General features: G+C 42.8%; 2 protein-coding genes across 2 annotated transcripts; both read right to left on the minus strand.

Annotated features, from left to right (window-relative positions):
• Positions 1–1,962: 1,962 nt before the first annotated feature.
• On the minus strand, positions 1,963–3,114 carry LOC139455417 (uncharacterized). The gene has a single exon (XM_071236973.1). It carries the CDS (start codon positions 3,018–3,020, stop codon positions 2,058–2,060), a length of 963 nt encoding a protein of 320 aa, XP_071093074.1. The 5' UTR covers positions 3,021–3,114; the 3' UTR covers positions 1,963–2,057.
• A 4,026-nt stretch (positions 3,115–7,140) lies between these two features.
• On the minus strand, positions 7,141–14,306 carry LOC139455418 (vitrin-like). Its single transcript, XM_071236974.1, has 7 exons — positions 14,268–14,306; positions 13,475–13,515; positions 12,376–12,389; positions 9,903–10,457; positions 9,681–9,698; positions 8,464–9,033; positions 7,141–7,226 (listed from the first exon to the last, which is right to left on the minus strand). The coding sequence occupies exons 1-7, from the start codon at positions 14,304–14,306 to the stop codon at positions 7,201–7,203; spliced, it is 1,263 nt and encodes a 420-aa protein (XP_071093075.1). The 3' UTR covers positions 7,141–7,200.
• Positions 14,307–14,786: the final 480 nt, after the last annotated feature.

Here is a 14,786-nt window from a genome sequence, read left to right on the forward strand (position 1 = left end):
AGCGATCTTAGCGCTAAGACGATCTTTACTCAAGTACTTTAACATACGCTTACAATAGTCGTAGCGCTAAGATCGCTTAGTGCAAGTGGGCCCTGAACTGCGGCTCCTCATACGACTTGGTCACCCCTGCCCCTAGAAAGAGCACATAGTTTTTATGACTGAATTATGTGGCCATAAACGCCAAGTGCCATTTTTTTAGTTGGCTGAATCCATATTTTTACCACGACAGGAAATATTAAAATCATCCACGAATAAAGATCCATCAATGGAATCGTTTAAAACCTTAGACAGGCTATTTATTTTTATACTAAACAGTGTGACAGACAAAAAACTGCTTTGTGGGACACCCTGATCCTGAGTATAATGACCAGGCAGGGTAGAACCCACACGGACCTGAAATTGTCTGTCAGTTAAAAACTTGGATACAAATTGAGGCAAACGGCCTCGCAATCCAAAGTCATGTAAATCTTTTAAAATGCCATGCTTCCATGTAGTGTCGTATGCTTTTTCCAGATCGAAAAAGATAGACACTGCATGCTGTTTGTTAACAATTGCATTCTTAACGAATGACTCCAATCTAACTAAATGGTCAATGGTACTGCGATTTTTACGGAATCCACATTGAATATTTGTAATTAAATTATTGGATTCTAAGTACCATGTTAATCTATTATTGACCATGCGTTCCATGGTTTTGCAAACGCAACTAGTCAAGGAAATTGGTCTATAATTTGATGGATCGGTATGATCCCGTCCAGGTTTCGGTATAGGAACAACAATGGCATCACGCCACGAAGAAGGAAATTTTCCAGATGTCCATATATCATCAAATATGAAAAGTAAGGTTTCCAAACATGATTCTGGTAAATGTTTTAAGAGTTGATAATGTATGTTATCAGCCCCTGAAGCAGTATCATGAGCTTGCCCAAGGGCAGTATGGAACTCATGACTTCATTATAACCTTCACCGTTATCTGAATTAAAATTAATAGGTTTCTTTTCCTGCTGCTTTTTATATTTTTGAAATTTAGGTACATAGTTAGACGAGGAGGAATGCTCAGCTAGAGTTTCACCCAGTTTGTTTGCAATATCAGATTTATCAGTTAACAACTGATCGCCATTTTTAAGATGATGTATGCTTGATTTATTACCCTTACCTTTAATTTTCTGAATCATGTTCTACACCTTGGACATCGGCGTACGTGAATTAATTTTGGACACATAATTTTGCCAAGATTGGCGTTTGTTTTGTTTAAAAGTACGCCTGGTTTTAGCATTGACAATTTTGAATTTATTTAGATTATGGGCCATAGGATGGCGTCGGAAGTACTTTTCAGCCTTTTTCCTTGCCTTCCTAGCTTGTTTGCAGTCGTTGGTAAACCATGGTTTACGAATGTGAGGATTTGCGGAGGACTTCGGGATACATTCTTCAGCTATTTTATTCAGTTCGTCAGAGAAAAGTTGTATAGGGTCGGGAACATTGAGAAACCTTTCAGGTTTTAGTGTGGTAGTACAAAGTATTTCATATGAAGCCCAGTTGGCCTTAGTAAAATTCCATCTCGATGACGGAGGTACATCAGATGGTGTCACAGATTTTAAGACGTTTTTTTCACAAAGGTCATCGTGGACTGACCATTCAAATTCACTTAGTAAATCAGAATCGACAATTGACAAGTCCAGACAAGAATACTTTCCAGTTGCAGGATGGAGATACGTTTCAGAACCATCATTGAAAATACGTAAGTCGTTATTAATGAAAAAATCCTCCAATAATTTACCTTTTGAATTGCTGTCATTACTACCCCAAAGTGGGTTATGGCCATTCAAATCTCCCATGAGAACACAGGGCTTAGGGAGTTGGTCATACAGTGCCTGAAGATCAGACTGCCGTAGAGAGTACGTTGGAGGGACATACAAAGAACACAAAGTAAAAACAATATTCAATGTTATTACGTACTGAAGAAGAAGTCTTTATTTGTACCAAGGCCACTGGCCCATATACAATACATACATTTGAAATAGTGTGGTACATGAAAAAAGGTAATGCCAGGTACAAATTTACAGGTTTACAGGCTTTTCATAATTACGTCTTCTTTCATAGCTGTAATACAGGTATTTACATAGTTTTCCAAGTAATTGTTTACACGAAGATGACAGTAGCGTTTTAAATTTATGCATATTTGGATTATTGCAAAATGTTGTTGGTAAATACAGATGTCTAATATCGTTGTAATATTCACATTCTAAAGTAAAATGATATTCATTCTCTATACTTGTTTCACATATGGGGCAGAGTCGTAAACGTAAGTCAATATCAGCCCATCTACCTTCGTTTACCTTAAGTCTTAGTAGCCCGGCTCTAAGCCTTATCAAAACATTTCGATATTTTATTTCAGTAATAATGGAAAGGTATTTTTCTGGTTCCAGGAGACTTTTAAATTCTTTATACAGAATGTACCTAGAACTAGCCTTGATAGTACTATTCCATGATTGGTAAAACATATTTATCAAAACGTTTTTAAAACTATTCATGAATGATGGTTTGTCGCCAACAGCTTGACTGAGCCAAACTACTCCGAATCCGTGAGAAAATAATATGGAACGAATAGAAGAAGCATAGTTATGACGACCACACTTGTCGTTATATACAAGCATATTATAAGATTTTCTTGGTATCCTATCTTCGTCCATTTCAATCAGTTTTAGCCAATACTTTACAGAACGACACACAGCATTTACATGTAATGGGTACCGACCGCATTCCCCATACACAATAGCATTTGGGGTTTGCAAACCAACGTTAAGAAACTTCTTACAAGCCATAATATGCACTTGTTCTATTTTTTCAAATCTGTCTACACCCCATATTTCCGCACCATATAAAAGAATAGGTTGAATCTGAGTATCAAATATTTTAAAGAAAACTGAAGTGTCAACAAAACCAATCTTCCGTAAATTGCGAAATATTTCCATTAAAGCTCGTTTACCCCTTGATGCTAGATCTGAAACACATTGGTTCATCTTTGATGTATATGAGAATACAAACCCAAGATATCTATAGGAGTTGGCGGTTGAAATACGTTTGCCTTTATAGAACCATTTCTCATGAACAGATAACCGCTGCTACTGCTACAGCCTGAAGAGGGGTATGGAGAGGAACAGGACTGTGAATGATGCCCTGTCTCACCATAACAGAAGATCCCCCAGTTGCTTTATCCCCTGTAGGGGAAAAGCCATGGTAGGAATCATATTGTCGTAAATCAAAATTATCTGTAGTTTTAAGGAACGTTTCTTGCTAACAAAAGGCCGATGGTTTAAAATCTTGAACTAAGAGCTGAAGGTCATTAAAACTGGTCCGAAGTCCTCTACAATTCCACTGGATTAAATTGGGAGAGCAACTCATGGCGGCTCAATTGGAGATCGTGAGCATGGAGAAGGTCCTTTACGCTGTAATGACAGCGATGGAGTGTCCTCCATATCTAAAGGTTCAAAGATTTTGAACCTCCAGAGGGAATGTCAAGGTTGAAGGCACCTTAATATGTTTAAGGGCCTTAGATTCTTTTTTCCTTTGTTGCTTTCTTTCTTTTCTGGTTTGGGTCGCATCCTTTTTTTGGTCACTTTTAAGGTACAGGTGGGGTATCAGGTAGAGATTGAGTGAGTGGGAGAGGTTCATTTGCCGGCAGACGTTCCGTTTGTGAAGGTGTTGAAGTGGATTGGGGGGAAGTGGTGATATCTTCAGCATCAATTTGAAACAACATGGTTCGTTCATTTGACACCCAGCTAATAGCTGTTTGGCATCCGTTATCCACTTTGATAGCAGAGGAGACAGCAGCAGAGGAGACTGCAGCAGAGTAGGTCAGTGGATGGGTGGAAGAGGTTGATTCAATCTGAAGCAGTTTCTTAGCATCTGAGAATGAGATATCATTAGTATATTTTAATTTGAGTATTTTTGTCTGAATCACAAAGGAAGGGCATGATTTAGATGACGACATGTGGTCACCACTGCAGTTTGAACATATCTACCGTCAGTGCTATCATGTTTCTTACTGCAGCGGGAGCAAACTGCTGAGTTGCGACAGGATTTAGCTCCATGCCCGAACTGCTGACATTTAAAACAACGGAGTGGATTTGGTATATACACATCCACTCCGATGTTGAAATATCCGGCCTTGATTGATGAAGGGATCCTTGAAAGGGCAAAAGTAAAAAAGGTACGTGTTTGTCTTCACAAATATTTCACCATCTTTTCTACTGAACCGTTTGACAGATGTAACACCCTGAGGCTTCATTTCTGCTACAATCTCCTCTTCCGACATGTCTGAGAGGCAATTTGCACGATCGCGTACAATGCCTCTACATGAATTCAGAGGTTTATGTGCTGAGACAACAATCTCTGTATTTGCAAAATGATGTGCTTGTAAAAATTTGAGAGATTGTTGTCTCTAGGCGCATTCCACAAGCAGGGAACCAGACCGGAGACGAATGACGTTTTTTACTGTACCACGTATCCCTTGGATAGATTTTGAAACCACAAAGGGGTTGATTCTGAGAGGCTCTCCATCAACTCCTTCGACAACCAGAAATCGTGGCCACGATTCTACATTAAGTAAAGATTCATCATCAGACGACACGACACTATCTGTATCGAGATGCCTTCTTTTCGTTTTTGAACGAGAACCAGTGAGCTGTGAGGTAGCCATTATGAAAGGAAAAGATTCGACACCCCTGTTCCCCACCCACCATGGAGCGTCAACAAGGACAGTGTTGAAGTGGAAACCGACTACCAACACCAGGGCTACAGGGGTGCTATACTCCAGCAAAAAAGATGCAGGTAGCTAAAAATGTCAAACAGGGTAAAAGTCAGGCTGGTTCTGCCCTAGACAGAAACCTTAAGACAAAAAGAACCCGGAGGTCAATAATGCCAGATTGGCCCATGAGCCACCGCCTTCTGGCATAGGACTCTAGGCAAAACATATTACAGAACATGATATTTAAGATTTGTAGATGTCCTGATCAAAACCATTGCATAACATTGGAACTAAGTTGTCCATGCATAGGGCATGGCGTGACCAGCCGATTGATAGAATCGGGCCCATTCTACCACCCGTCTAGGTGACGTTAGGGTCAAAGTGGTGTGTTGGGCAAAAGGTACACTGATCCTGGCTCCAGTGCCCTCAACCACCAGACTCCCTTCCTCCACCGACACAGGGGCGCAACCCACGGCAAACAGGCTGCCCACTTTGGTCGCCTCTTACGACCAGCAATGGGGTGCTGTGGAAATATTCTGCCCCGGTTCCACACGGGGGAAGAGCTATTAGCGCTACCCAGCACTCACCGCGAGGAGGTTGCTCTTCACGAGTGCCCACAGTGACAGAGACTATGATAGAGACAGAATGAGCGAAAATGAGAACGAAGGATACTGCATATCTCGTTTACTCAATGGCTATATAATCTGCAGTATTGCACACAACGCAGATCATATAGCTATGGAGTAAACGAGACATGCATTATCCCACACAACGCAGATCATATAGCTATGGAGTAAACGAGATATGCTTTAATCCACCTAACGCAGATCATATAGCCAGAGATTAAACGAGACATATAGTACCCTACACAACGCAGATCGATCATAAAGTTATGGAGTATACGAGACATGCAGTACCGCACACAACGCAGATCATATAGGCATTGAGTATACGAGACATGCAGTACCCCACACAACGCAGATCATATAGCCATCGAGTATACGAGACATGCAGTACCGCACACAAAGAAGATCATATAGGCATCGAGTATACGAGACATGCAGTACCGCACACAACGCAGATCATATAGGCATTGAGTATACGACAGCGCAGTACTCCCCACAGCGTAGTACTCCCCACAGCGTAGTACTCCCCACAGCGCAGATCATTTACGTATGGAGTACATGAGACATGCAATACCCCACACAACGCAGATCAAGCAACCTTTGTGTGATGAACCTGAATCGTGTCTAAGCAGTCATCACCGGTAACCTTACCAAAACATTCCTAGGCGATGGCAGGCACATTTCTATCATTACATATCTGTGTTTTTGGAAGACAGGTTGTTGTCAGTGTTCATGTAGTTACAAAAAGGGGCCTAAGCTCGGACAAGTTGTCTGTCGTAGCAAGTTTGTTTACAGTTGTACAAACACCACTGAATACTCTGATTGTATGATGTGTCAATTTGGCAGTAGACGATGGCTTCAGTTACCCAGAGATATTTCCATGTTTCACATATGGCACGAATTACTACGTTCAGATTTTGACTGAAAATGGACAACAGACTACGAAGCGATGCCACCTCCCATGCTCGCTCGAACTAGCACAAAGGTACACGTGTTTGATACAAGCATGGTGTCTGAAGCTAGCAAAAAGGTGTACGTGCTTGACACAGCCATGTTGGCTGGAGCTTTCACAAATGTATTCGTGCTGCCGCAACCATGTTGGCTGGAGCTTTCACAAATGTATTCGTGCTGCCGCAACCATTTTGGCTGGAGATTTCACAAATGTATTCGTGCTGACGCAACCATGTTGGCTGGAGCTAGCACAAATGTTCACGTGCTTGACACAACCATGTTGGTTGGAGCTAGCACAAATGTTCACGTGCTTGACACATCCATGTTGGTTGGAGCTAGCACAAATGTGTACGTGCTTGACACAACCATGTTGGCTGGAGCTTTCACAAAAGAATAGGGGGCACGGGTGGCCAAGTCGTCTAAGGCGCCGCGATTCGCTGTGCAGAGTTGCGTCCCTTGGGCACGCCAGAGACCTATGATTGTGGGTTCGAATCCCGGTTCGCCCCGATTATGTTTCTAGGTTTGTCAGCACCATACCCGTGCTTGTGGGTTTCACCGAACTGGTAAACGTCTGAGACTTGCATCACTTCGGGCTTTCCTCCCACATTAAGCTGACACGCCGCGATATAACTGGAATACTAATAAAAACGGCGTTAAACCAAACTCACTCACTCACTTGACAAAACCATGGTAGTGAAGCTGGCACAGGCAGGCTTTCTGAAACTACCATGATGTATATAGGCGCGTGACATAACCATGACGACTACAACAAGAAACAGACAAGGTAACAGTATGCGATGCATTTTATTGATCACTGACGTGAATGCCGACTGCTCTTGGTATACAGCTGCCCGATATATCTGCCACTTCATACCGTTAGGATGGACAATCAGATTCATTGACTGAAAGAACAAGGTGGGTCATAAGCTCATATAGTTCCATATGGACACAATACACATAGCAATAGCTTTACTCAGGGTGTAACCCGAAGCAACAGATCCACTCGCGATGAATACACTGACATCATCAAAATAGTTCAAGATCACAGAACACATACAGTGGAATCGCTCTAAATCGGTTTTTTGTTTTATGCGATCATGCACAGTAGAATCTGTCCAAACCGGATTTGCATGGGGTAATGAACGTTTTCCTGTTCTGAGATATCCTGATTAGTTATGTCCCTTGCTGTTTAAAAAAGTTAAAAGTTTAAAAAGAAACCACTTGATTTGAGCACATTTACATGGGATCTGATGAATGATTCGTAAGACTTTACTTGTGAGATATGAACGTAGGGACCGTACAATTGGTTCGGTTTTCACAGCAGTTCCGGGGGCGGTCGGGTAGCCTAGTGGTTAAAGCGTTCGCTCTTCACGCCGACGACCAGGGTTCGATTCCCCACATGGGTACAGTGTGTGAAGCCCATTTCTGGTGTCTCCCGCCGTGATATTGCTGGAATATTGCTAAAAGCGGCGTAAAACTATACTCACTCACTACAGCGGTTCGGATAAGATCTGTGTATACTCTAAAATGTTAGGAAATGTATTGAAAATGTTCTCTGATGTATATTGGTAGCCTAGTGGTTAAAGCGTTCGCTCTTCACGCCGAAGACCCGGGTTCGATTCCCCAAATGAGTACAATGTGTTAAGCCCATTTCTGGTCCCCATCACGGGGGCGCCGTGATATTGCTGGAATATTGCTTAATGCGGCGTAAAAATACTCACTAACTCACTCTGATGTATGCCAAGTGAGTGAGTGAGTATGGTTTTACGCCGCTTTTAGCAATATTCCAGCAATATCACGGCGGGGGACACCAGAAATGTACTTCACACATTGTACCCATATCGGGAATCGAACCCGGGTTTTCGGCGTGACGAGCGAACCCTTTATCCACTAGGCTACCCGACCGCCCCTGATGTATGCCAAGGGAGACTTAGCGATTGACCATTTGATTGTCCAAGAAAATGCTTAAACAAAACACAATGCTTCAGGCTGCCTCAATAAATATTGTTGCAAGATGTATTTTTTAAAAACATCTAGGCTCAAAGTTTTAATTAAAACAATAACTGGTTTTATTTGGTAGGGTCTTACGAAAAGCAAGAAATCTATTTGCTCTGGGTTTTACAGTCATATCAAACCTACCAAGTTCACATATCTTGTTATCCAGAATGTCAAGGATGGTGCTCAAGGCACCATAGCTTGTGGTCCTAACCACATTAGCCGAGTTTCCAGCTATGTTTCGCAGCTCTGTTATCTGGATTCTGTTTCCAACACCGATAGCGAACATGTTGATGTCGTCATCTCGAGCCAGAGCTGCTTCTGTGCGTGTTTTCTGTGGTTCATGGGAGTCACCGTCGGTCATTACAATGGCGATATGGGTAGCACTGGGTCGTCTGTGAGCCAACATTTGTTCCACTCGCATGAAGGCAATTCCGAGACCTGTGTCAGTTCGGCCGCCAGCTGCGAAGGGAACAGCAGATATGGCGTCCAGGACGCCCTGTTTGTTGTTGTGGGTGTTGAAGTAGAAGGCGGAGTTGTTATAGGTGCCGTGCGCAAAGGTGATGAGGGAAAAACGCGCCTGCTCTGGAGATACGTTGAACTTTCTGACAAAGTCCTTGGCGAACTGCAGACTCTGGTTGAAGATGGCATAACTCCCGATGCTCCGTGATGCATCAAGGATAAATGAGATGTCGATAGGCCTGTCTCGGCACACTGTGGAGGAAGTAATATTGTTACACATGGACATATATCGTCCGTTAAGATAAACCTGCAATTCCAACATGTCAGGTTTCTACTTTTAACTCGTGGTCACAATGATCAGTAATATTATGTGAGACATAGAAAATAATTGCAAATGGTGAGGTGAGAAGGGGTGAAATTGGGTTTAACGTCGCGTCTAAGATTATTGCACTTATATAGCGGTGTGTGTTTGTGTGTGTGTGTTTGTGTGTGTGTGGCTGCTTGTATTGGTCCGGACTGATGCCGAATTATAGTGCTAGCCCACAGAGATACCATGCCGCAGTTTAACATGAATACCCCACACAGACACAGTATACTGACTCCGAGCCGACCAGTCCTTGCTTTAGCCCCTTAATGCCGAGCGCAGACAGGGTAACAACAAGTACCATCTTTTAACGTCTTTTGGTATGACGCAGCCGGGGATCGAACCCCGGACCTTCCGCTCTCCGGGGGCGCTCCACTGAGGCGGTCAGCATATGCTTAGACTTACATCAGAGAAACAGAATGCGGATTACATTCCACGGGATTAAAATTTGAATCCCTTAAGTCTCGAACTCTGGATTTTCTGCATGAATTATAATCTAAGCAACTGATTAGAAAATCGTCAAATGTTCACCTACCCACCACTGGCGGATCAACTGCAAAATAACAATGTCATGACTTAGAAACAGTTTTGAAAGGCATATGTTCGCAGTCTAAATGTATAAATGACCAAGCATAACATTATCTTTGTGTTGAATTAGACAAGGCACGTAGCTGAATTTAGACAAGTTCATGAATTTATCAACTCGGTGGAAGTAAGGAAAACAATCTTAACCTCAACAACAATCAAGTCAACGTACCATGACATGTTTCGTTGGCAAGCTGTTCTTTGATGGTGTTCAGGGAATTGTAGTTGGAGACGGAGAACACGTTGCTCTCGTCGCCGGCAATGTTCCTCAGCTCCTGTCGGGACACACTGCCGACCCCTATGGCAATCATCTCCATCCCAGCCGCTCGGGTAAGGTTGGCTTCTCGATGTGTCTTCCTTCCTTCCTGGGAGTTGCCGTCAGTCAGCACGATACACACTTTCTTCACCCCAGCGCGGGCTTGAGGGAGGAACGTGTCCCTTACGTACTTGATTGCATTGCCGGTACCTGTGTTCCCAAATCTTTGCCGAATCGCAGTGATTCCTTGTTGCAAGCTGGCTAGGTTGGTGTGTTCAGCAAAACCAAAATCATCCTGCGTGAATACATTGTCAGCAAAGGCAACAGCAGCAACTCGTGCCTGATCCGGCCTGATGTTCAAAAGGGCAACAAACTCCTTCACGAATGTTATCCCCCTTGTAAAATCATCTCTACGTATGCTTGTTGAACCGTCGATGACAAAGGCTACGTCGAGTGGCGTGTGCCTGCATGCTGAAAGATATTAACGTGCCAGAATGTATGCGAGTACCGAAGCTAAACCGAGAAGGACATTAGAAACTCTCAGTTGATTTTATTAAATGTTTGATTTTCAATTGAAAATATCTGAAGGTAGCAATATTATTATATGAATGTTTGCATGATACACAACTGCTGTTGGCTATTTTTACATCATTTCTTTGACAATCAATAAATTTCTTTTTTCGGTTCAAATGTACAACATTTCAAACATGGTAGGGGTCACGTGGTTGCTAATTCATTTCTAACCCCTCCATTGAACAAATGTATTTTGACACAACATTACCCAACCGCAGATTACTTTGTACAAGCTGTTGTAGGAATGAGTGATATTTAAATAGACATAATTAGATTTAACAACTGCTGCGTTAATTTTCAATTACAAACAAAACAAAGTAGGTAGACTTTCTTTTATCCGTCAGTTTGTATCCGTCAAGCTATGAAGAAACATTCTCAAGCCTTTTAAACCAGGGATGACTGCATGGTGAGTGAGTGAGTCTGGTTTTACGCCGCCTTTAGCAATATACCAACAATATCACGGCAGGGAAAACTAAAAACGTCCTTCACACATTGTACCCATGTGGGGAATCGAACCAGGGTTTTCAGCGTGGCGTGCAAACACGTAACCCACTAGGCTACCCCACTGGGCTGGTGGTATCGGCAAGGATGCCAGAGCAGGCTGATACTTTAGTTAAGCCACACGTTGTTCCCACCCGTTCAACACGAGTACGGCCTTTAAGAAAAGTATGAGGTTCTGTAGAAACATGATTATATGATAGTTGGATGTTCCACAACTACAATAGTTTTATTCTTTTAAGCATTTTCGGATGGTTGTAAATGTGACATATATACAAAACATAGTGTATTTCTTCTACCATGTGTCAAGTATTGTAATACTCTCATTTTCAAACCAAAATTTACACGATATATATCTACATCACAACAAAGTCACCAAAGCAGAGGCAAAAGTACTGTATGAACAAGAAACCGTCGTTGATGGTGTTCAGGGAATTGTAGTTGGAGACGGTGAACACGTTGCTCTCGTCGCCGGGACACACTGCCGACCCCTATGGCAATCATCTCCATCCCAGCCGCTCGGGTAAGGTTGGCTTCTCGATGTGTCTTCCTTCCTTCCTGGGAGTTGCCGTCAGTCAGCACGACACACACTTTCTTCACCCCAGCGCGGGCTTGAGGGAGGAACGTGTCCCTTACGTACTTGATTGCCTTCTCGGTCTCTGTGTAACCGTCGTTGTCAAAAGGACGGTTGTGTAGTAATTTCAAATTTGGTTCAAATGCTCACCCTGGGCCTTATTCAGATACACTGGTTCATGTCGCCCCTTTCATATTTAGATCTATTCATAAGATCCAGAGAAACAACACACTATCTACAAGATTGTATGACAAGAGGATGGTTCAACATTCCAGTTATCAACTTTCCATTTCTATCGATCAATATTCCAACAGCTCCAGCCTTTGGTGCCCACATTTCACAACTTTTGAGGTACAGTCGAACACGTTCTTTCCAGGAAGATTTCAAAGAGTGGCATACGGCACTCGCTCCAAAGTTGTTGGATCAGGGTTACAGCATGACAGGCCTTAGAAAAGCTTTCAAAATTTTTATGGAGAGACCATTTGTGAATGTGACGAATCAGTTGCCAAAATGATGTCCGATGCAGTTCCCTATTTTGACTTGTACCACATGGGTTCGTGTTTTTCTCTGATGAACTTTTGACTTGCCTTTGCATGTGTTTTTATGGGTGCCACCTTTTTGGCATAAACACATGCTCATGACATAGTCGGAATCGTACAAAAGTTTCTGCTTTTATCTTGTGACTATAGAAATGGTTTTGTCCTTGTTTATTCGGAATGTGTAGGCGTCCCTATTGCTACTTACCGGGGTTGCAGAAGCTGTAAAATACAATGAATAACAAATATTCAGTGAGCACAGCAGTAGGTGTTTAAGTACTTATTACATCAGAAACAGCACTGACGTCTGACTCAAGAACAATTTCTCTAATTAGCCATAAAGAATGTTAATGTTCATCAAACAATATATTATACTTTTACGGAAGCGTAGTAGGGCCACGTTGAAATTTTTGTTTGTCTAAGTATCTCCTACGTAGGACTTATCTCCTACGTAGGACTTATTATCTCCTACGTAGGCCTTATTATCCCCTACGTAGGCCTTAGTATCTCCTACGTAGGACTTACTATCTCCTACGTAAGAGATAGTAAGTCCTACGTAGGAGATACTAAGGCCTACGTAGGAGATACTAAGTCCTACGAAGGAGATACTCAGACAAAAAAACATTTCACCGTGGCCCCACTACGCATCCGCATATTTTGATATAACCCGGAGGTAATATAGTTTTGTTTGTTTGTTTCCTTTTTAACGCCACACTCAGCAATATTCCAGCTATATGACGGCGGTGTGTAAATAATCGAGTCTGGACCAGACAATCCAGTGACTGACATCATGAGCACAGATCTACGCGACTGAGATACGATGACATGCGTCAACCAAGTCAGCGAGCCTGACCACCCGATCACGTAAGTCGCTTCTTACGACAAGCATAGTCGCTTTTTACGGCAAGCATGGGTTGCTGAAGACCTAATCTAACCTGATCTTCACAGGTGTTTTCGTACTCTTATTTGGCCGATAGGAAATGTCATGGAACCACCTCCAGAATTTGGAGGAAAAGAGTAAAAACGCCAAGGAAAAAGTCCTTAGTTTGTTGCGGTCGATAACGGAGGATCCATTTTTCTTGACAATACGTTCTCCGAAGCATATTAATCAAAAATGGGTAAATACAACAACAAAAGGGGGATAAACTCGCCTCAGAAGGAACTAGGGCATTATGGTGATCGAAAACCCTTTGGTCGAAATTTCAGGGAAGATAATTTGGGCGTTTGTGGCGAAATTACACCCCTGTGCTCCACTGTTACTCGGGGTCAGGGGAAATACAGGAAAGAAGAGGACATCTGGTACTCACTCTGTGCTTGTGGTGGTGCCCTGTTGCCAGGAGACGGCGACCTGGGAACATAAATTGTGTGGTCTTTGATAGCAATTTTAAAAATTGATTCCTGCAGACACCGGCCGTATTGATTTCAATTTCTGTATTCTCGATTACAACATTTCAAGGCTACTTTTTGTTCCTTAATCGGGTGGACGATCCCTTCATCGGGTGGACGATCCCTTCATCGGGAAGACGATCACTTCATCTGGTGGATGATGCCATTATCGTGTGGACGATCACTTCGTCGAGTGGATGATGCCTTTATCGGATGGACGATCACTTCATCGGGTGGATGATTTCTTTATAGGGTGGATGCTTTCTTTATAGGGTGGATGATCCCTTTATCGGGTGGACGATCACTTCGGCGGGTGGATGATGCCTTTATCGGATGGATGATCACTTCATCGGGTGGATGATTTCTTTTTTGGGTGGATGATCCCTTTATCGGGTGGACGATCACTTCGGCGGGTGGACGATCACTTCATCGGCTGGATGATCCCTTCATCGGGTGGACAAGAAGTAGCCTCGAAACATTATGAATCATTAATACAGAAGGTGACATCCAAAACATATATATATGCTGTGTTCAGAAGAGTTGAGAATCTGAATGAGTGAGTATGGTTTTATACCGCTTTGGCGATATTCCAGCAATATTACAACGGGGTAAACGAGACACATCGTTCCCATGTAGGGAAGTCGACACACAGGGAGATACAAGGCAGTCGACACCTAGATATTAACCATGCAGGGAACAGGAAACTATACTCACACAACCAGCAAGAATGATGAATGTTTCCCAGAGACCCATGGTCAGGTAGCTTGTGGCGGTGTCCAAGTGGTAGAGACGAGGCTTGGTCGAACAGAGAACGTTATAAGTCAGTAATATAGCATGTCATTGACAGCGAATGGGACTTCTCCCAGGAAGCGCTGCCTAGTCAAACCCACCCAAAACATTTCGGAGAATGTGAAGACTCCCCAACACTGCAGCCTTCTGTATTACCCAGATTGTCAGAAGGGCTGTATTCCATGAGATGGCAAATGACATTACATACTTAAATCCATCATATAATACATTATCATAAAAAAACGCAGTAAATTCATACGCCTTTACATCGAGGCTTGTTATCCATGATTATGAGAGCGTCTCCAGCTAACAAGTTAACGAGTGAAATGCGACCAAAATACTAAAATACATAGATACATACTGGACATAACCTCGGAGACATACCTACCAGTGGCAGAGTGAGTGAGTGAGTGAGCGGTTATATGTCATGGCTAGACACGGTCT

The sequence above is a fragment of the Haliotis cracherodii genome, unplaced genomic scaffold (assembly GCF_022045235.1).
Source record: "Haliotis cracherodii isolate W230 unplaced genomic scaffold, xgHalCrac1.p SCAF_11, whole genome shotgun sequence".
In the NCBI taxonomy this organism is placed as follows: domain Eukaryota; kingdom Metazoa; phylum Mollusca; class Gastropoda; order Lepetellida; family Haliotidae; genus Haliotis; species Haliotis cracherodii.

Bases quoted from the DNA above. Each gene is read 5' to 3' on its own strand.
- LOC139455417 (XM_071236973.1), bottom strand. From the start codon at position 3,020: ATGAACCAATGTGTTTCAGATCTAGCATCAAGGGGTAAACGAGCTTTA.
- LOC139455418 (XM_071236974.1), bottom strand. From the start codon at position 14,306: ATGGGTCTCTGGGAAACATTCATCATTCTTGCTGGTTGT. The intron at 13,516-14,267 runs GTGAGTATAGTT...TTATGTTCCCAG, and splicing joins TCATCATTCTTGCTGGTTGT to GTCGCCGTCTCCTGGCAACA. The intron at 7,227-8,463 runs GTAGGTTTGATA...TTGTTCTTTCAG, and splicing joins TAACAAGATATGTGAACTTG to TCAATGAATCTGATTGTCCA.